Below are 14,944 nucleotides of genomic sequence, written 5' to 3'. Positions count from 1 at the left end.
ATTATATAAATTAATTACTCAATAAATCGAAATTTATTAAATTTTTAATTTAATAATTATATTTAAATTTATTTAAGTATTATATTATTTATATATTTATTTATTATATATTATTTTATTTATATTCATATTTATTAAAAAGAATAAAAAAGTTATAAATAAATTATTTAAAAAAAATTTTTAAACTTGCTAAAAAAAAACTCGCCTTGATTAAAAAAAAAAAAAAAAAAAATCACATACATAAAAAATAATTTTCTGAGTCAACAATCTGAATTTCTGAAAGAAGCGGAAGTCCTCAAAAAATTTGCAATCTCTTTAAAGTATTTCATAAAATATGCGATTCAGAACGAAAAGAGAGTTTTTTTTTAATGGAAAAATTTCTCGCAATTTGAAAGAATAATTAATTGGAGGGTCCCATATATAATAGACTTTTTGAAGATTCTGATAAAAAAAAAAATTAATCATTGCTTTATTGAAAAGAGTGGCAAATCTTAAAACCTCCCACCCCTGATCCTTTAGGGACACCACAATTCTTTGGCGGTAGAGGCAACTTTCAGCAAAAGGCCTGCTATATAAGAGAATGTCCTACCGAACTCTCGAGATAAAACCCGTGTGTGTTGTCTGTTTCGTGTCTATAGTGTGTTACTCCTTTGTCTTAATTTAAAAAAAACAACAGGTAAGTGGAGGACATTTAAATTCATCAAAAAAAAAAAAAATTAAATGCCAATTTTGCAAAAAAAAAAAAAATAAATAATAATAGTCAGTGATTCAAAAAAAAAATTAAAGGTGTGCGTGAAATCAAAAAATTTACCAATATTCAAAATCGTGATTAATTTGTGTATTTGTGATTTTTACTCTAATTAAATGAAAATCAACTTTCAATTATATATATGTGACGTGTTCAGAAATACATCAGAATTTCACAAAATTTATATCTCGTTTTTGGATCCAAATATAAATCACAAATTCAATTTTAATTAGTGTTTTTTAATTAGTATTTAATAATTAATAATTAAATCATTAAATAATACTTTAACTATTATTTAACGATTTAATAATCTGGTTATTATTAATTAAATTACTTGTTAAAATAATTTTTTTATTAATTAAATTAATTTATTTTATTTTCTATAATTTAATTGATCATTTTTTTAGAATATAGTTAATTTAAAGTTAGTTATTAAATTATTTGAATTTATTTAAACAAAATTATTAAATTTAATAATAATTAATTATTCTTACATTTTTTTCTTAATTAAACTTTAAATTTGTCGCGAATTGTACTTAATTTGGCAATATATTTGAATCATATTTTAAATAAACTTAAATTAAACTATCTACTAATTGGCAGTCAATTAAAAAAAAAAAAAATTACAAAATAATATGTAAATTAAAATCGAAAGTTAAATTTCACTAATTAAAAATTCTAATTATTTTTTAAACTAATAATTTAAAAATCGAGAACATTGAATCTATAAGAAAAAGTTCAATGAACCAAGATTATATATACGTATCTATACTTTCATTTGATTTTTTCAACAATTAGTATATATATAGAGCCTCTAATAAGCAATCGAGTCAAATTACGCGAATAAAAGTGATTTGAAGGCGCTAAACAGAAGGCAGAAATCGTATATAATTTAATATAGGACATAATTAAGAATATATAAACCGGTTGGAAATTAATCCTATGATTGGAAATAATAATTTCAATCGTAATTCAATATATAATACACCTGTACCTCATCACAATAAAAAGAAAATCTTATATTAATAATCATAAAAATTATAAAAAAAAAAAATAAAAATTGTATAAAATAAGATTTTCTTTTTACTTATCTTTGCATATCGTAGAAAATATGGTGATGGATTAAAATAAACTATATCTTATTTTAATAAAATATTTCAACTGAATTTAATGCAATATTTTCAATTTATTTTAATCCAACACAATATGTATGTTACTTTTTTTAAAAAAAAAAATGGCTAAGCATTTATTTTGAGAAAGGTAATAATTTGAAGTTAATAAAATGCACTTAAGGGTAATAAAATCTGCTCCAGATTTCCTCTTAAGATTTCTGTAAAAGTTTGTCTAAACTATACATATATATAAGAACTGGTTTACGATTTTAGCTTCAATTTTAGCTTAAAGGTATATATATATATATACCACCGACCAGTCTATTATGTATAAATGCGGACACTTCTCGTGTTCTCCATTTTACAGTAGCCAGGACAACTATCTCTTTTTCCGTTATGCAACTATACTTTTCTCGCGCCTTCCCGAATTACTTGCAACTGTCACAGAGACTCCAAATTCCGCGCCGTTTATAAAAAAAAGAAAAACCAACTGAAACTGATCCGTCAATCGTTCGTATTGCTACATCAATCTCTGCAATTTTATGCAATTTCTTGAAACCTCTTAAATCATCAACGAGTTTTTTCTTTTTTATTTGCTAAGAATATGAACAAAATAAGTACAATGAAAAAAAGAAATTTATTTAATTCCAATAATTTGGTTACTTTACTATTATCAAATAAATATTTACTTGAATTAAATAAACTATATTAATTGACTCAAATAATTTTTACTTGAATTAAATAAACTATATTTAATTGACTCAAATAATAATTATTTAATTATTTTACAATTATTTAATACAAATAAATATTTATTTCACAGAAAATTAAAAGGCATTAAAATAAACTGCAACACGCTTATTATTTTAATCCAATTTTGCTTATTTTAATACCAAAATGGATTAAAATAAGCAAAATTGGATTAAAATAAGCAAAATTGGATTAAAATAAGAAGCGTTGCAGCTTATTTTAATGCCTTTTAATTTTCTGTGAAATAATAGTCAAGTAACCAATGATTTGAATAAAATAATTTTTTTTACGATTACAATGAAAAAAATTTATTTGGTTTAAATAATGGTTACTTGACTATTGTGAAATAAATATTTAATTAGACCAAATAAACTGTATTCGAATCAATAATTTATATTTTTAAAATACCTTTTTAATTGACACTCAAACAATGAAACATTTATTCAAATAGTCAAGTAACCGATTATTCGAATTAGATAATTTTTTTCCTATATATATATATATATATATATATAAGAGATTCAAGTAACTGCATAAAAATATAAAATTAAAACAACTTAATTATTCAAGATTAAATCATTTGAGCGAAAAAAAAAATTCCGATTTGTATCGATCACTTGTCTAGACCAGCATATATTTTATAACTCCTATTTAACATTTCGAGTTTAAGATCTATAGATCAAAAGATGCATATCAAATTTCAGTCAACACGATCAGTGTATAGACCAGTCATGAAAGAAAGTAACTAACGTGCAAGCAACAGTGCACCAACATGAAAAATAAGAGAAAATATTCGAAAACTCGCGGAAATTCGTTTGTATAAAAAAATACGATACGCACAACTTCCATATAATTTGGTAGCTCTAAAACACTTTCTCTTCTATATAAAATTTATCAGTTCCTTAATCAAAATTTCTATTTACTCTTATTATTCAACATATATATAATATTAAAAATATTTGGAAATTCAATAACAAAAAATTGATATTCAACAATAAAACATACATCTGAATTTAAAATAATAATCGAGAAAAAAGAAAAAGAATATTTCAAGAATAAATTTTTCTTAAAGAAAATAGAAAACTTGAAAATGTCTATATAGAATCTATTTTCACCTTGAGGTTCTTGAAAAAATTTTTGATAAATGACAAACCGAGTGCAATGTATCATGTATAATGATGGGCACTAAAAGAAGAATGGATTGTCGTCTTTTACTGAGGAAAGTGCAACTTATAAAGAACTAGTAAAAAAAAATATATATATATATATATATATATAATAATACAAGAAAATCGTTTCCCCGCAGGTAGATTCATACTGCGTCGACAGAGAAAGTTATCGTAATTTTACTGATCAACAGTAATCATGCCAGAGAAATCAGAAATCGCGCGAGATCGAACCAATAAAAAAAAAAAAAAAAAAAAGTCTCATCGACTTGAATTAATCAATCTCTTGAAACAAATCGTGTTTGCGAATCGCTTCAATGGATATATAAAACTATTACATTAAGTAATAATTAATTATTAAATAATCAAAAAAACAAAACCTTATTTAACTTACAGGTTAGTTTAATTTTCCGAATCTAAACGAGTTTATGGTATTAACTACATTTTCTCCCCTGCATGGTATTTTCCTTTTTAATTAATTTCATTTAGTTGGAATTTCTCTCGGGAAATTTTTTCAAAGAAATCAAATTCCTCTTTTCCTAAAAATCATTTACACACAAATTTAAAAGTATCAAACTGATACCAAAAATATCAAATTGATACAAAATTTTTATATCAATTTGATACTTTTAAATTAGTGTGATATTTTATTTGAAACATTCCATCAAAAATTTTAAATATTTCCTGACATTAATATCACAATAAAATAATAAAAAAAAAAATTTTTTCTTAAAATTAATATATTAATACTTTTCATAGAGACTGTCACACATTAGGTGAGACACCTCAATTACTCCTGAATTTGCATTGCATGCAAGATACATATATATATATATAATCGGGACTTTGGTTCAACGGTTTGATACAGATAAAAATTTTTTACGCAGACCCCTCTCACTTTCACTCGGTCACTGACCAAACAGGACTGAATCTTAAGTCTCGGTCTGCTTCCTAATGATAGTTGTATATATATAGCTATATAACCGCACTCTTTAATAGACACGAGGAATGTGTTTCATTAAAAGCGCCCACATAATTATAACATTCTTGCCCTTTTATCAGGATCACATTACTTCACTATTGAAAAATATTGCTAAATCTTAACTCCTATATATAATAATAATATAATTCTCCTGAAATATAAACTGTCAAAACAGAAAATTAGATATTCGAATGAAATTAACGGTCTTAGATCGACCTTCGACAATTTTCCTCAAGTATAATTTACATCCTACAAATACAATAACGAATGGATTTAATGAAGCGAAAAATTATTCAACTAGAAATATTCTATATAAGACTTTCCCTGACGACATTCTTGTGGTGATTATTTTGTATCTAATTACGCCTTGATTTTTTTTTTTTACTACTAACATTGTTAATTAATAATCTTTGTTTTTTTTAAAGGTTTTTTTCGAACATTTTTTTTTCTATTCAAAAAAAAGAATATTTCAAAAATAATAATTTATAAAAAAAATCGAAGAAAAAATATTTTCATTTTCAAATGATCATTAATTTTCCTCTTTAGCGCGAAATCATTAAATAAATCAGGTGTTTCATCTCTATAAGAATCATAATTTCATATATATATATATATATATACAGTCGCCTCTCGATAAATTGAACTTCAAGGGACCGTAAAAACAGTTCAAATTACCGAGAGTTTTATTTATCGCATGTTTTAATTATCGAGGGGAAATTTGGGGAAATTCAAAATAACAAGAGTATTGAAAATTTAATTTTTACGTATTTTAAAAAGACATTCTTTACAGTTGGATATAGTCTATGTAATCTTTTTTGTTTTAATGTACTCAAACGTGCAATATCTATATATTTTTTTCAATTGTCATTAGATCTGTAAAAACTTCTCCGACTTCCACGCGAAGTGCATATGAGTGCAAAGCATTCAAAAATGATCTCGCCTCTTTCAATGTGACATCTTTTTTTGTTGCTCCTCTCTCTACCACCTCAATAACTATTTTCCTTTCGGAAAAAGATAAATTTTTATTGGTTCTTAGAAACATTTTAAACGATATAAACCGAGGCAGATAGCAAAATGAATTAAGAAATTACTCAGCATTGTTAATAATAAGGTAATTAGGTATTGTATTGACAAATGAAACAATACAATAACTATTATTAAGAAGAGAATATTTTGTACGTAAATATGTAAATTTGTATCGCAAGAAAAGTTCAAATTATTGAGAGTTTGGTCTGGCTGAATTCAATATATAGAGAGTGAATGGAGAAATTGGCCAAAAGATACTTTTAATTATCGAGAGTACATAAAACCATTGTTTATTTTCAATTTACCAAGAGTTTTTCAAGGGACTGGACTGTTACTTCAATTTAACGAGAAATTCAAATTATCAAGAGTTTAATTATCGAGAGTCAACTGTATATATATTTATTTATTTATATAAATTTATACAATGGATACTTTTAATTGGTATAAAATCAATCATCGCAAAGTTCGCGAATCAAGTATATATATATATATATATATATATATGTATATGAAGATCGTAGATCACGAAATGTGGGACTTTTGAAAAACAGGAAGATTGTGCAGTTAAAACAACGAAACTTGTGCACGATCGTCGTTAATCCATCGTAAGTACCTGTGTAGTAGGAATGATGCAACGCGAATTGGTTATATTATTAAATGCATAACTGCCGTTAAACTCTGACCTTTGCACAGTTTATGCACTTCAGCATTGCAAACAACAAGAAAAGAGATTTACGTAACTATCTTGTTTCAACTTTCGTGGAAAATAATTTATAGAAATCTTAAAGGATGAGTAAAGGTACATCCAACTACCTAAATCCATTCTTCTCTTTTCCCCCTCCCCTCCCCCAAATATTTCTCAATATTTGAATCACAGCGAAACAATTGCATTGAATAAAGAACAAATCATATTTTCTGTCAAATGCATATGCGAGAAAAACAAATTTTTTTATACGAAAATATATAATTTTTTGAATAAAAAAAATTAAAGAGAAAAAAAATGCAATATACACCACAGCAATAAAGAATTATAGAAGTTAATGAAGAAACAATACACACTTTTCTGAGGCTCTCAAATTTAGACCATACACTCAGAGAAATGGTATATTTTTCTCCGAGCCTACTAACTCATTTATTTGTTGCAAATATATTTTATTTCATTGAAATAAAAAATTTATTTGAGGCAAAGAAAAATTTATTTCTAACAAATAAAACTTTTATTTACGCCAAATAAATAAGTTAGTAGGCTCTGAGTCAAATATACGTTTATTTAACTCAAATATATTTTATTTGGTTCAAATAAATCATTTCTCTGCGTGTAAACAGCATCAAAACGTTGCATTATCAACAATTTGATACACTTTATGGCCTCAATTTGAGATCCTAAGAAAAACTGTGATAATATAATAAAAAAGAAAATAAAAATGAACTATTAAAATTAATAAATTGTAAAAAAAAAAATTCAATACACACTTCTAGTATAGAATATAAATAACACTGATCAAATCGATTAAATAAAATTATTAAAATTGCAATAAACAAATTGTTATAAAAAAAAAGTTCCAACTCGACGACAAACAAATTATGGAAATCATTATAAATAAATTAATTCAACAGAAATTAAGATAAAAACGAATAAATAAATTATTAGTAAATTGTAATTTGTTAAAAATGCAATTCTATAAAAATAAAATAAATTGAATAGAAAAAATTGCGAAATATCTCTAAATGACTAAACAAAATTTTCATTTAATACTATTTTAACAAAAACAATTTTTATATAATAAAATGTTTTTTATTTTTTATTTTATAAAAACAATTTATAAAAATAAAAAATTAAAAAAATTGCAAAATTTTTCTATAAAAATTGTAATAACAGTAGAGACTCCATTATCCGGACTAATGGATGCAGGCGCTTGTCCGGATAATCGAGTAAAGTACGAATTAAACAAATTTTTGATTCGTAATTTCATATATTTATTCGCATATGTATTAAAATAAGACTGAAAACAACTAAAACTTTTAAAGTCAACATTAATAAATGTTTAGTTAGAAATATTTCAAAATATTTGAATAAACATTTTCTTAAAATAATTAAAACACTTTAAAACGCAACGTTTCGTGTAAAAATTCACGTTTTTGAATTGACTTATATGGTATTTAATTTTTATTAAAATATTTGGTAATTGTAAGCGTAATTGTTTACGGCTTGAAACTTTATAAACTTTATATTTAAAAAAAAAAAAAAAAATTAATTTTAAATTTGTCCGGATAATCGAATATCCGGATAATAGGGGTCCGGATAATGGAGTCTCTACTGTAATACAAAAAATAATAAAACAATCATAAATTGTTAAAAACTCACAGAAAATTAAAAGGCATTTAAATAAGCTGCTATTATTTTTATCCAATTTTGCTTATTTTAATTCATTTTGGTATTAAAATAAGCAAAATTGGATTAAAATAATAATCGTTGCAGTTTATTTTAATATCTTATAATTTTCTCTGCTTCGATATAAACAAAATATTATAATAAATACACGATAAATTACAAATAGCTAAATTTTTATAAATAAAAAAATCGACAAAGAAAATTAGAAAATAATTTGTTTCAAACAAATTAAGAATTACTCCAAACAAATTCTAAAAAAAAATCCTTTTTATAAACAAACTAATATTATAAAACTATTTATCTATTTATATAAATACATAATTTTTAACAATTGCAATAAACAATTTTAAGAAAAAATTATTAAAAATTCCAACAATAAAACCATGATGATAATAAGATAGACAAAGAAACATATATATATATTATAAGATCGAGTTGAATGTCCACCACATATCCATAAAAAATGCAAAGCAAGTTTAACTTTCGCTACAAAATAAGAGAAGCAAATTTTTTCATATAATAAACAACCAAAGTCAATAATAAAAATATTTTTAAAAAAATGCTAAAGATAAGACTAAATAGATTAGATTTATCAAACCGGATTCTAATAACTCTTGCAAGGGGTGAAAAAATTCATTTCCTGAAATAACTTTCGAATTCTGCACGCATTCCTAACGGAGTAAAAGGTCAAGATTCATATACATATATATGTATATATAGTATTATGATCCATTAACTTGTATGACGGAACACGAAGTAAATGTCAGACAAGGCGATAAGGCTATAATTAATAATATTGACTGTAACTATTTTTGTTAACAATATCACTTAATATACATATATATATATATATATTCACATACATGTATAAAGTGTAGTTAAAGGACTTTTATACACGAATCGAGAAACTACCTTATTCGAGTTTTACGCACGTTCTAGAAAGTAAGACGCTTTCCACGATTTGAATTGTGACCACTTCGCATGCAAAGCGTATAATATTAAAAAGTCAAATATATATTATCTCATTTGATTTTTCGAAATATATCATGATTGACCATAATTTTATTTCAATTGTTATTAATTTATTTAGCAAATAAAAAAATAATACCAAAATTATATATTAAATTTAGTGTCTTAAAATGTGAAAACAATTTTATCAAATTTTTTATGGAATTAAAAGATTATTTTTTTTTTTGAAGAACTTAATTAATCTAAGAAAATTGACTTTCACTATAAATTAAATTGCCAGAAAATATATAATTAATAAACAAAAAATATAAACCTATAATAAACAATTCATTCACTTTCATTGAAAAGGAAAATGAACTCGATCGAGTTCAAGACTATATATTTATAATTGACTTACGCCGAAAGTGAAATTATAACTTATGAAAGTTGCGATTATATTTGATTCAAGTCTATATAAGGATATTACTACAATAATGAATTAATGAAGCTAATTTAGACACATTTCTTTCGAGAGTATAATTCTGATAATTCCTATAAATATATTGTCTTTTAAAAAACTAAAATTCAATTTCATAATTTTTCGAAATCTCAAAAAATTATCGTATTTTATTATGAATGTAATAATTTAAAAGATAATTATTTTTTTAATTAAACCTAAAAAAAATAATTAAAATCCTGCGTTTTCTTATCGTCAAACAATATTCTCAAGTGTGTTCATTTTCACTTTCTCTATATATGGATTTAAAAAAAAAAAATGACATTTTCATTATCCAAGGATGATTCGTCCATGTGACTGCATTTTAGAATTAATTAATTCCACTAATACAAGTTCTAGGTCACGGACAGATGAGTAAAATGCTTTCAAGTCTCTCAATACACATATTCTACACTTTCTTGAATTCAAGTTCTGATGTGTGGACTTAAAGGCATTTTAAAGAGAGAGAGTTATTATTATCCAAATGAAACGTTTCCCTACTTTTGCATCATTAACCCGATTTCATCAGCGAAATTCATTGGCAAACTGTTTAATTTTTACGGTCCATTGTCATATTATATAGAAAATATTCGCGATGCATTTTTGACAAATTTTTGAAAATTTCCCTTAATTACAAGTTAATAAATATATTTTAAAAATATTTTTTAATTAAACGAATAATAACACAGAAAATTAAAAGGCATTAAAATAAGCTGCAACGCTTATTATTTTAATCCAATTTTGCTTATTTTAATCCATTTTGGTATTAAAATAAGTAAAATTGGATTAAAATAATAAGCGTTGCAGCTTATTTTAATGCCTTTTAATTTTCTGTGAATAAATAATAAATAGTATTAAATATTTTAAAATATTTATTATTATTATTCTTTGTGTGAAAAATAAAATTATTTATCCTTATTATTAATTATTATATAATAATTATTAATTATACAATAATTAAATTGAATTTTTAAATATTTTCTTTATTTGCAGAAAAATGCACCGGGTGTGCTTATTACTGTGTTTGGCGGCTGCGACAGCACAAAATTATGATAATTTGGAACCAAGATCAGTTTCTTATCCCAGCAAAGGGAGTCTAGCACCACTTTATGTTCAAGGACTATCATCGTCTTCAGGATATCGTGACAATAGCTACGAGGATAATGCTGTAACTCCCACTCCTTCACCTACTCCAGTTTATCGACAACAACAGCCAGTAATTCTAAAATTATTATCATTATTATTATTATTATTATTATTATTATATTATTGTAATCTAAAATTTACAATTCCTAAATTTACAACTTTTAAAAATTTTCATTTAAATAATCTTAATATAAAAATTAAACAAAAAAAAAATTTAACTAATTCATAAGTCACACTAATTCATATTAATAAAAGTTTTTACTAATTTAGATTAGAGAATAAAAAATTTCTCACAACTTTTTAATAATAAAAGTAAAATTGTTAATTAAGGAAAATATATATATATATATATATATATATATATATATATATATATATATATATATATATATAAACCTACATTCAAAAGAAGAAGTTTCCCATTGGTTAAAAAAAAGGAAAAAAAAATTAAAGACAACCATTTAAATATTGTTTATGACTTATTTAAACCGCAACCGACAGATTATGTGCATATAAAATTGTAATATAATTTGGCACATATTACTTCAAACGAGGTTGTTTAAATCTTCTTTTTTTTACTGTTTAATTATATATATGGGATTTTTTTTACTTGTATTTTAAGAAAATATTATATTACTACACTATATAAAAAAAAAACTATATTCTCTGAACTTTTTGACTTCCGGATTTTTCTGAGTAATTTATTATATTGCTCATATATACATATATATTTATTCACATTGGCTTTCAAATTAATTCAGTTATGCAATATATTCACATGAAACCAACTCTCGACTTTGGTCATATCGATCTTGTAAACCAGTTTAAGAAATCTCGTTAATCATTATTATTTCCTGCTTGTGAATATTTGTAACTTGTCTTCTTAATTAACAAATTTCATGTTTTCTTTAATCAATTTTTATATCAAGTTGTAATAATTTTTCGAATTATAATTTTTTCAAAATTCTACAATTAAAACTAATTATAAAAATTTAACTTAATTAATTTAATTACAAATTAATAATTTAATTAATTAATAATAATATTAATAATAATAATAATAATAATAATAACAATAATAATAATAATAATATTAATAATAATAATAATAATAATAATAATAATAATAATAATAATAATAATAATAGTAATAAAATAGAGTTACAAAAATAATAAAAAATTGAATGTCGAGAGTAAAATAAAAATGGATATAAATTAATTTCAGATTTATCGCAAACCCTCCGCTAATCAGCAACAACGAGGTCCATTCCGTGGACCACCTCCACTAGGACCAAATGGACAGGTAGAAAATTTTCCAACTATTTTTCTTCTTTATTTTTAAATTACAAAAAAAAAGTTTTTTCCTGAATTTTATAAAATTTTGAAAATTACAAAAAGAGAATTTTTTTTTTTCTGATAAAAATATAATTACAAACAGAGACTTCCTGAAGAAGAATTAGAGGAAGAAAAAGAGGAACCTGATCGTCTAAGCCTTCTTCTTCCACAAAGTAAATTCGACTGTGTTAACAAACAAACTGGTTATTATGCTGATGAAGAACTTAATTGCGAGGTATTTCACTATTGTCAAGACAATGCCAAACATTCCTGGATTTGTCCCGAAGGATTCACATTCCATCAAGTGAGTATATAATAAATAAAAAAAAAAAATGAATTGATATTTATTCAATCAAATTTTTTTTTTATTAACACAAAAATGTTAAAAAAATTTGAAATTTAATTAAACTAAAATTTCAAATTTAAAATTTTTAAAGGTCGATAAAATATAATTAACTTAACCCTTCGTCGCAGGTTCATTTAATTTGCATGCCACCCAGCGGTGATATCAGTTGTAAAAAAAGTTCTCAATATCATTTTGTGAATGAATATCTCTATAAACCATTGAACTTGGCCGAAGCTGAGACCAAACCCAATGTTACCTTGAGATACAGCGAAAGATATTATCCAGCTGACATTTACACTGACGAACGTGAAAACGAATTTCAATCTACTGCCAATCGAAAACCTCTCAACCAGGTAAAAAAAAATTACCCTAATTAATATATGTTATAATTATCGAATTAAAAAGTAAAAATTTAAATTTTAAAAATCTGTTCGGTTCCTAACGCTAAATAAAAATACTAAAATACCAAATCTATTTAAATAATAAAATACCAAATTTTCAGCAATTATATTTGAATCAACAACAACAGCATGCAAGTCTCAATAGTTTACCATCGGGTGGTCGTCCACAACCAAATCTTTCACAATTTCGTCTACCAGTAAATCAAGTTTTTAGAAGTCCTGAAGAAGTTAATATTCCCTTACAACAAAGACGACCTCAACCACCTCAACAACTTCGAAGGTTCCCTCAAGTTCGACCCGAAGAAGAAGACTACGAGTAAGTCCAAAATCTACAGCATCGCAAGATTGCAATTAAAAAAAAAAAAAAAAAAAGTTTCACAAACAACGACCGCTTGTTAGTGGCAAAAAATTATTATTACCAAGGACTGACTAAAAATCTTAGATTATAAAAGCGATAAGAAAAGAATCATCCCAAAATTTTTTGATACCTTTTTTTTTAATTTTATATACATATTATGTCTGATTTTCATCAAAGAAAAAAAGAATTGCTTTTAGAAAACTGCTTGCAATGATAAAAATATGCATGCGAAAAATATATATTTGTAGTTTACTATTCAATATTGTTGATTATTGAAGGTTGAATTAAATCTGGTCCTAATGGAGCTACGAGGCCAGTCATCAAGGGAATCCTCATCATTCATCTGAGTATTCAGCGAATTTTTTTTTTTTTTTTTTCTATCATAATGATGAAAATTTTATATAAAAAAAAAAAAAAAAAAAAGAAAATAGTACGATCGATTTTCGATCCTGCGAGATTTTTTATTGTAAATATATATTAATTGGTGATATATCTAAACGTAAGTGATATATATATGATATGTGTAAGTTTGTCTACAAGTCGTATTAAAAAATTATAGTATATATGTATTAATAATATTTTATATGTAATTATAAATAACATGTATTTGATTATTAGCACTTTGTGAGAAATAAAATGTTATTGAGTTTATTTGAAAGACTTATTAAAAATCTTATAATTTATTATAATATCAATATTAATCAAATAATGACCACAAAATAATATTATATTGATATATTAGTTGAAAAAGTATTGACTAATTCGATTTTTTTAAATAAATAGAACTCGAAAAAAAATAATATTTTTTTTTTTTCAAATAATATATCAACGCTAAAATAGCAAAGTTTTGATTAAATCAACCAGAGCTTTTAATTCATTAATTAAAAAATATAAAAATATTTCTCACCACGATGACTCATCTGAAAATAATTTTTCATTTAAGGGGTTTCCTAAATTTTTTTGGTCAAAAAAATCGAATTTTTTTTTTCTTCATTTTTTGATAGGAAAGTATGTTAAGAATGTGTGGTTAAATCATTAGATCGTAATTCGCTCAAAATCTTAAGTTATTTAACAAAATACATATATATATATATATATATGCGTCTACAGATCGTATAATTAACCCTTTCGTGTCCACGATAAACCGAGCGAATGGATTTGCTTGAAATTCGTTACTCGGGGTGTTATTGGGGTCTCTGATTACGAATTTAATGTCAGATTTTAAAGATTCAAAATGGCGGATCCAATATGGCTGACAAGTTTTTTAAAAAGTGTTTAGATTGGCTCGAAATGTCCTACTCGGGGGTTTATGGGGTCGCTGATTACGAATCCGGTGTCCATTTTTCAAATTTCAAAATGGCGGATCCAATATGGCGGACGAGTTTTTAAAAAATGCTTGGATTTGCTTGAAATTTACTACTTGGGGGTTTTTGAGGTCGATGATTACAAATCTGAAGTCATATTTTAAAAATTCAAAATGGCGGATCCAAGATGACGGACAAATTTAAAAAATGCTTGGATTGAATATGATGACAGAATTCGAAAATTCAAATATAAAAAAGGTTTTTTGGTTTGCTGATAATAAACCCGACATGGTCATGGACCCAGTACGGACAATTCATCATATTCATATCATTTCATCATTTTCGAGCAAATCCGATTAGTTTTAAAATTTTTCGTCCGCCATATTGGATCCGCCATTTTGAATTTTTAAATTCTGACATCATATTCGTAATCA

At 24.4% G+C, this 14,944-nt stretch overlaps 2 protein-coding genes across 4 annotated transcripts in view; one reads left to right on the top strand and one right to left on the bottom strand.

Moving 5' to 3' along the window:
- Window positions 1-14,944, bottom strand: part of LOC127289805 (larval cuticle protein A2B-like) — a 60,402-nt gene that overhangs the window by 39,239 nt on the left and 6,219 nt on the right. The gene's annotated exons all lie outside the window — the stretch shown is intronic.
- On the top strand, window positions 539-13,857 carry LOC127289795 (uncharacterized). 2 transcript variants are annotated; one of them, XM_051317970.1, is made up of 7 exons: window positions 539-676; window positions 10,614-10,788; window positions 11,992-12,069; window positions 12,205-12,405; window positions 12,576-12,800; window positions 12,950-13,164; window positions 13,485-13,857. In XM_051317970.1, exons 2-7 carry the CDS (start codon window positions 10,618-10,620, stop codon window positions 13,492-13,494), a joined length of 900 nt encoding a protein of 299 aa, XP_051173927.1. In that variant the 5' UTR covers window positions 539-676; window positions 10,614-10,617; the 3' UTR covers window positions 13,495-13,857. The 2 variants fall into 2 exon arrangements, with proteins under 2 accessions (XP_051173927.1, XP_051173926.1); XM_051317969.1 differs by having other exon boundaries at window positions 10,614-10,836.

This window comes from Leptopilina boulardi, unplaced genomic scaffold (assembly GCF_019393585.1).
Source record: "Leptopilina boulardi isolate dan_hultmark-lab unplaced genomic scaffold, ZJU_Lbou_2.1 LbouV2_51, whole genome shotgun sequence".
Classification (NCBI taxonomy): Eukaryota; Metazoa; Arthropoda; class Insecta; order Hymenoptera; family Figitidae; genus Leptopilina; species Leptopilina boulardi.
Note: the sequence above shows the minus strand (reverse complement) of the source record. Positions and strands in the feature narration are given on the sequence as shown.

Coding starts and splice junctions, on each gene's coding strand:
- LOC127289795 (XM_051317969.1), top strand. CDS start 10,618: ATGCACCGGGTGTGCTTATTACTGTGTTTGGCGGCTGCGACAGCACAA. Junction 10,837..11,991: donor TTTATCGACAACAACAGCCA/GTAATTCTAAAA, acceptor AATTAATTTCAG/ATTTATCGCAAACCCTCCGC. Junction 12,406..12,575: donor AAGGATTCACATTCCATCAA/GTGAGTATATAA, acceptor CCTTCGTCGCAG/GTTCATTTAATTTGCATGCC.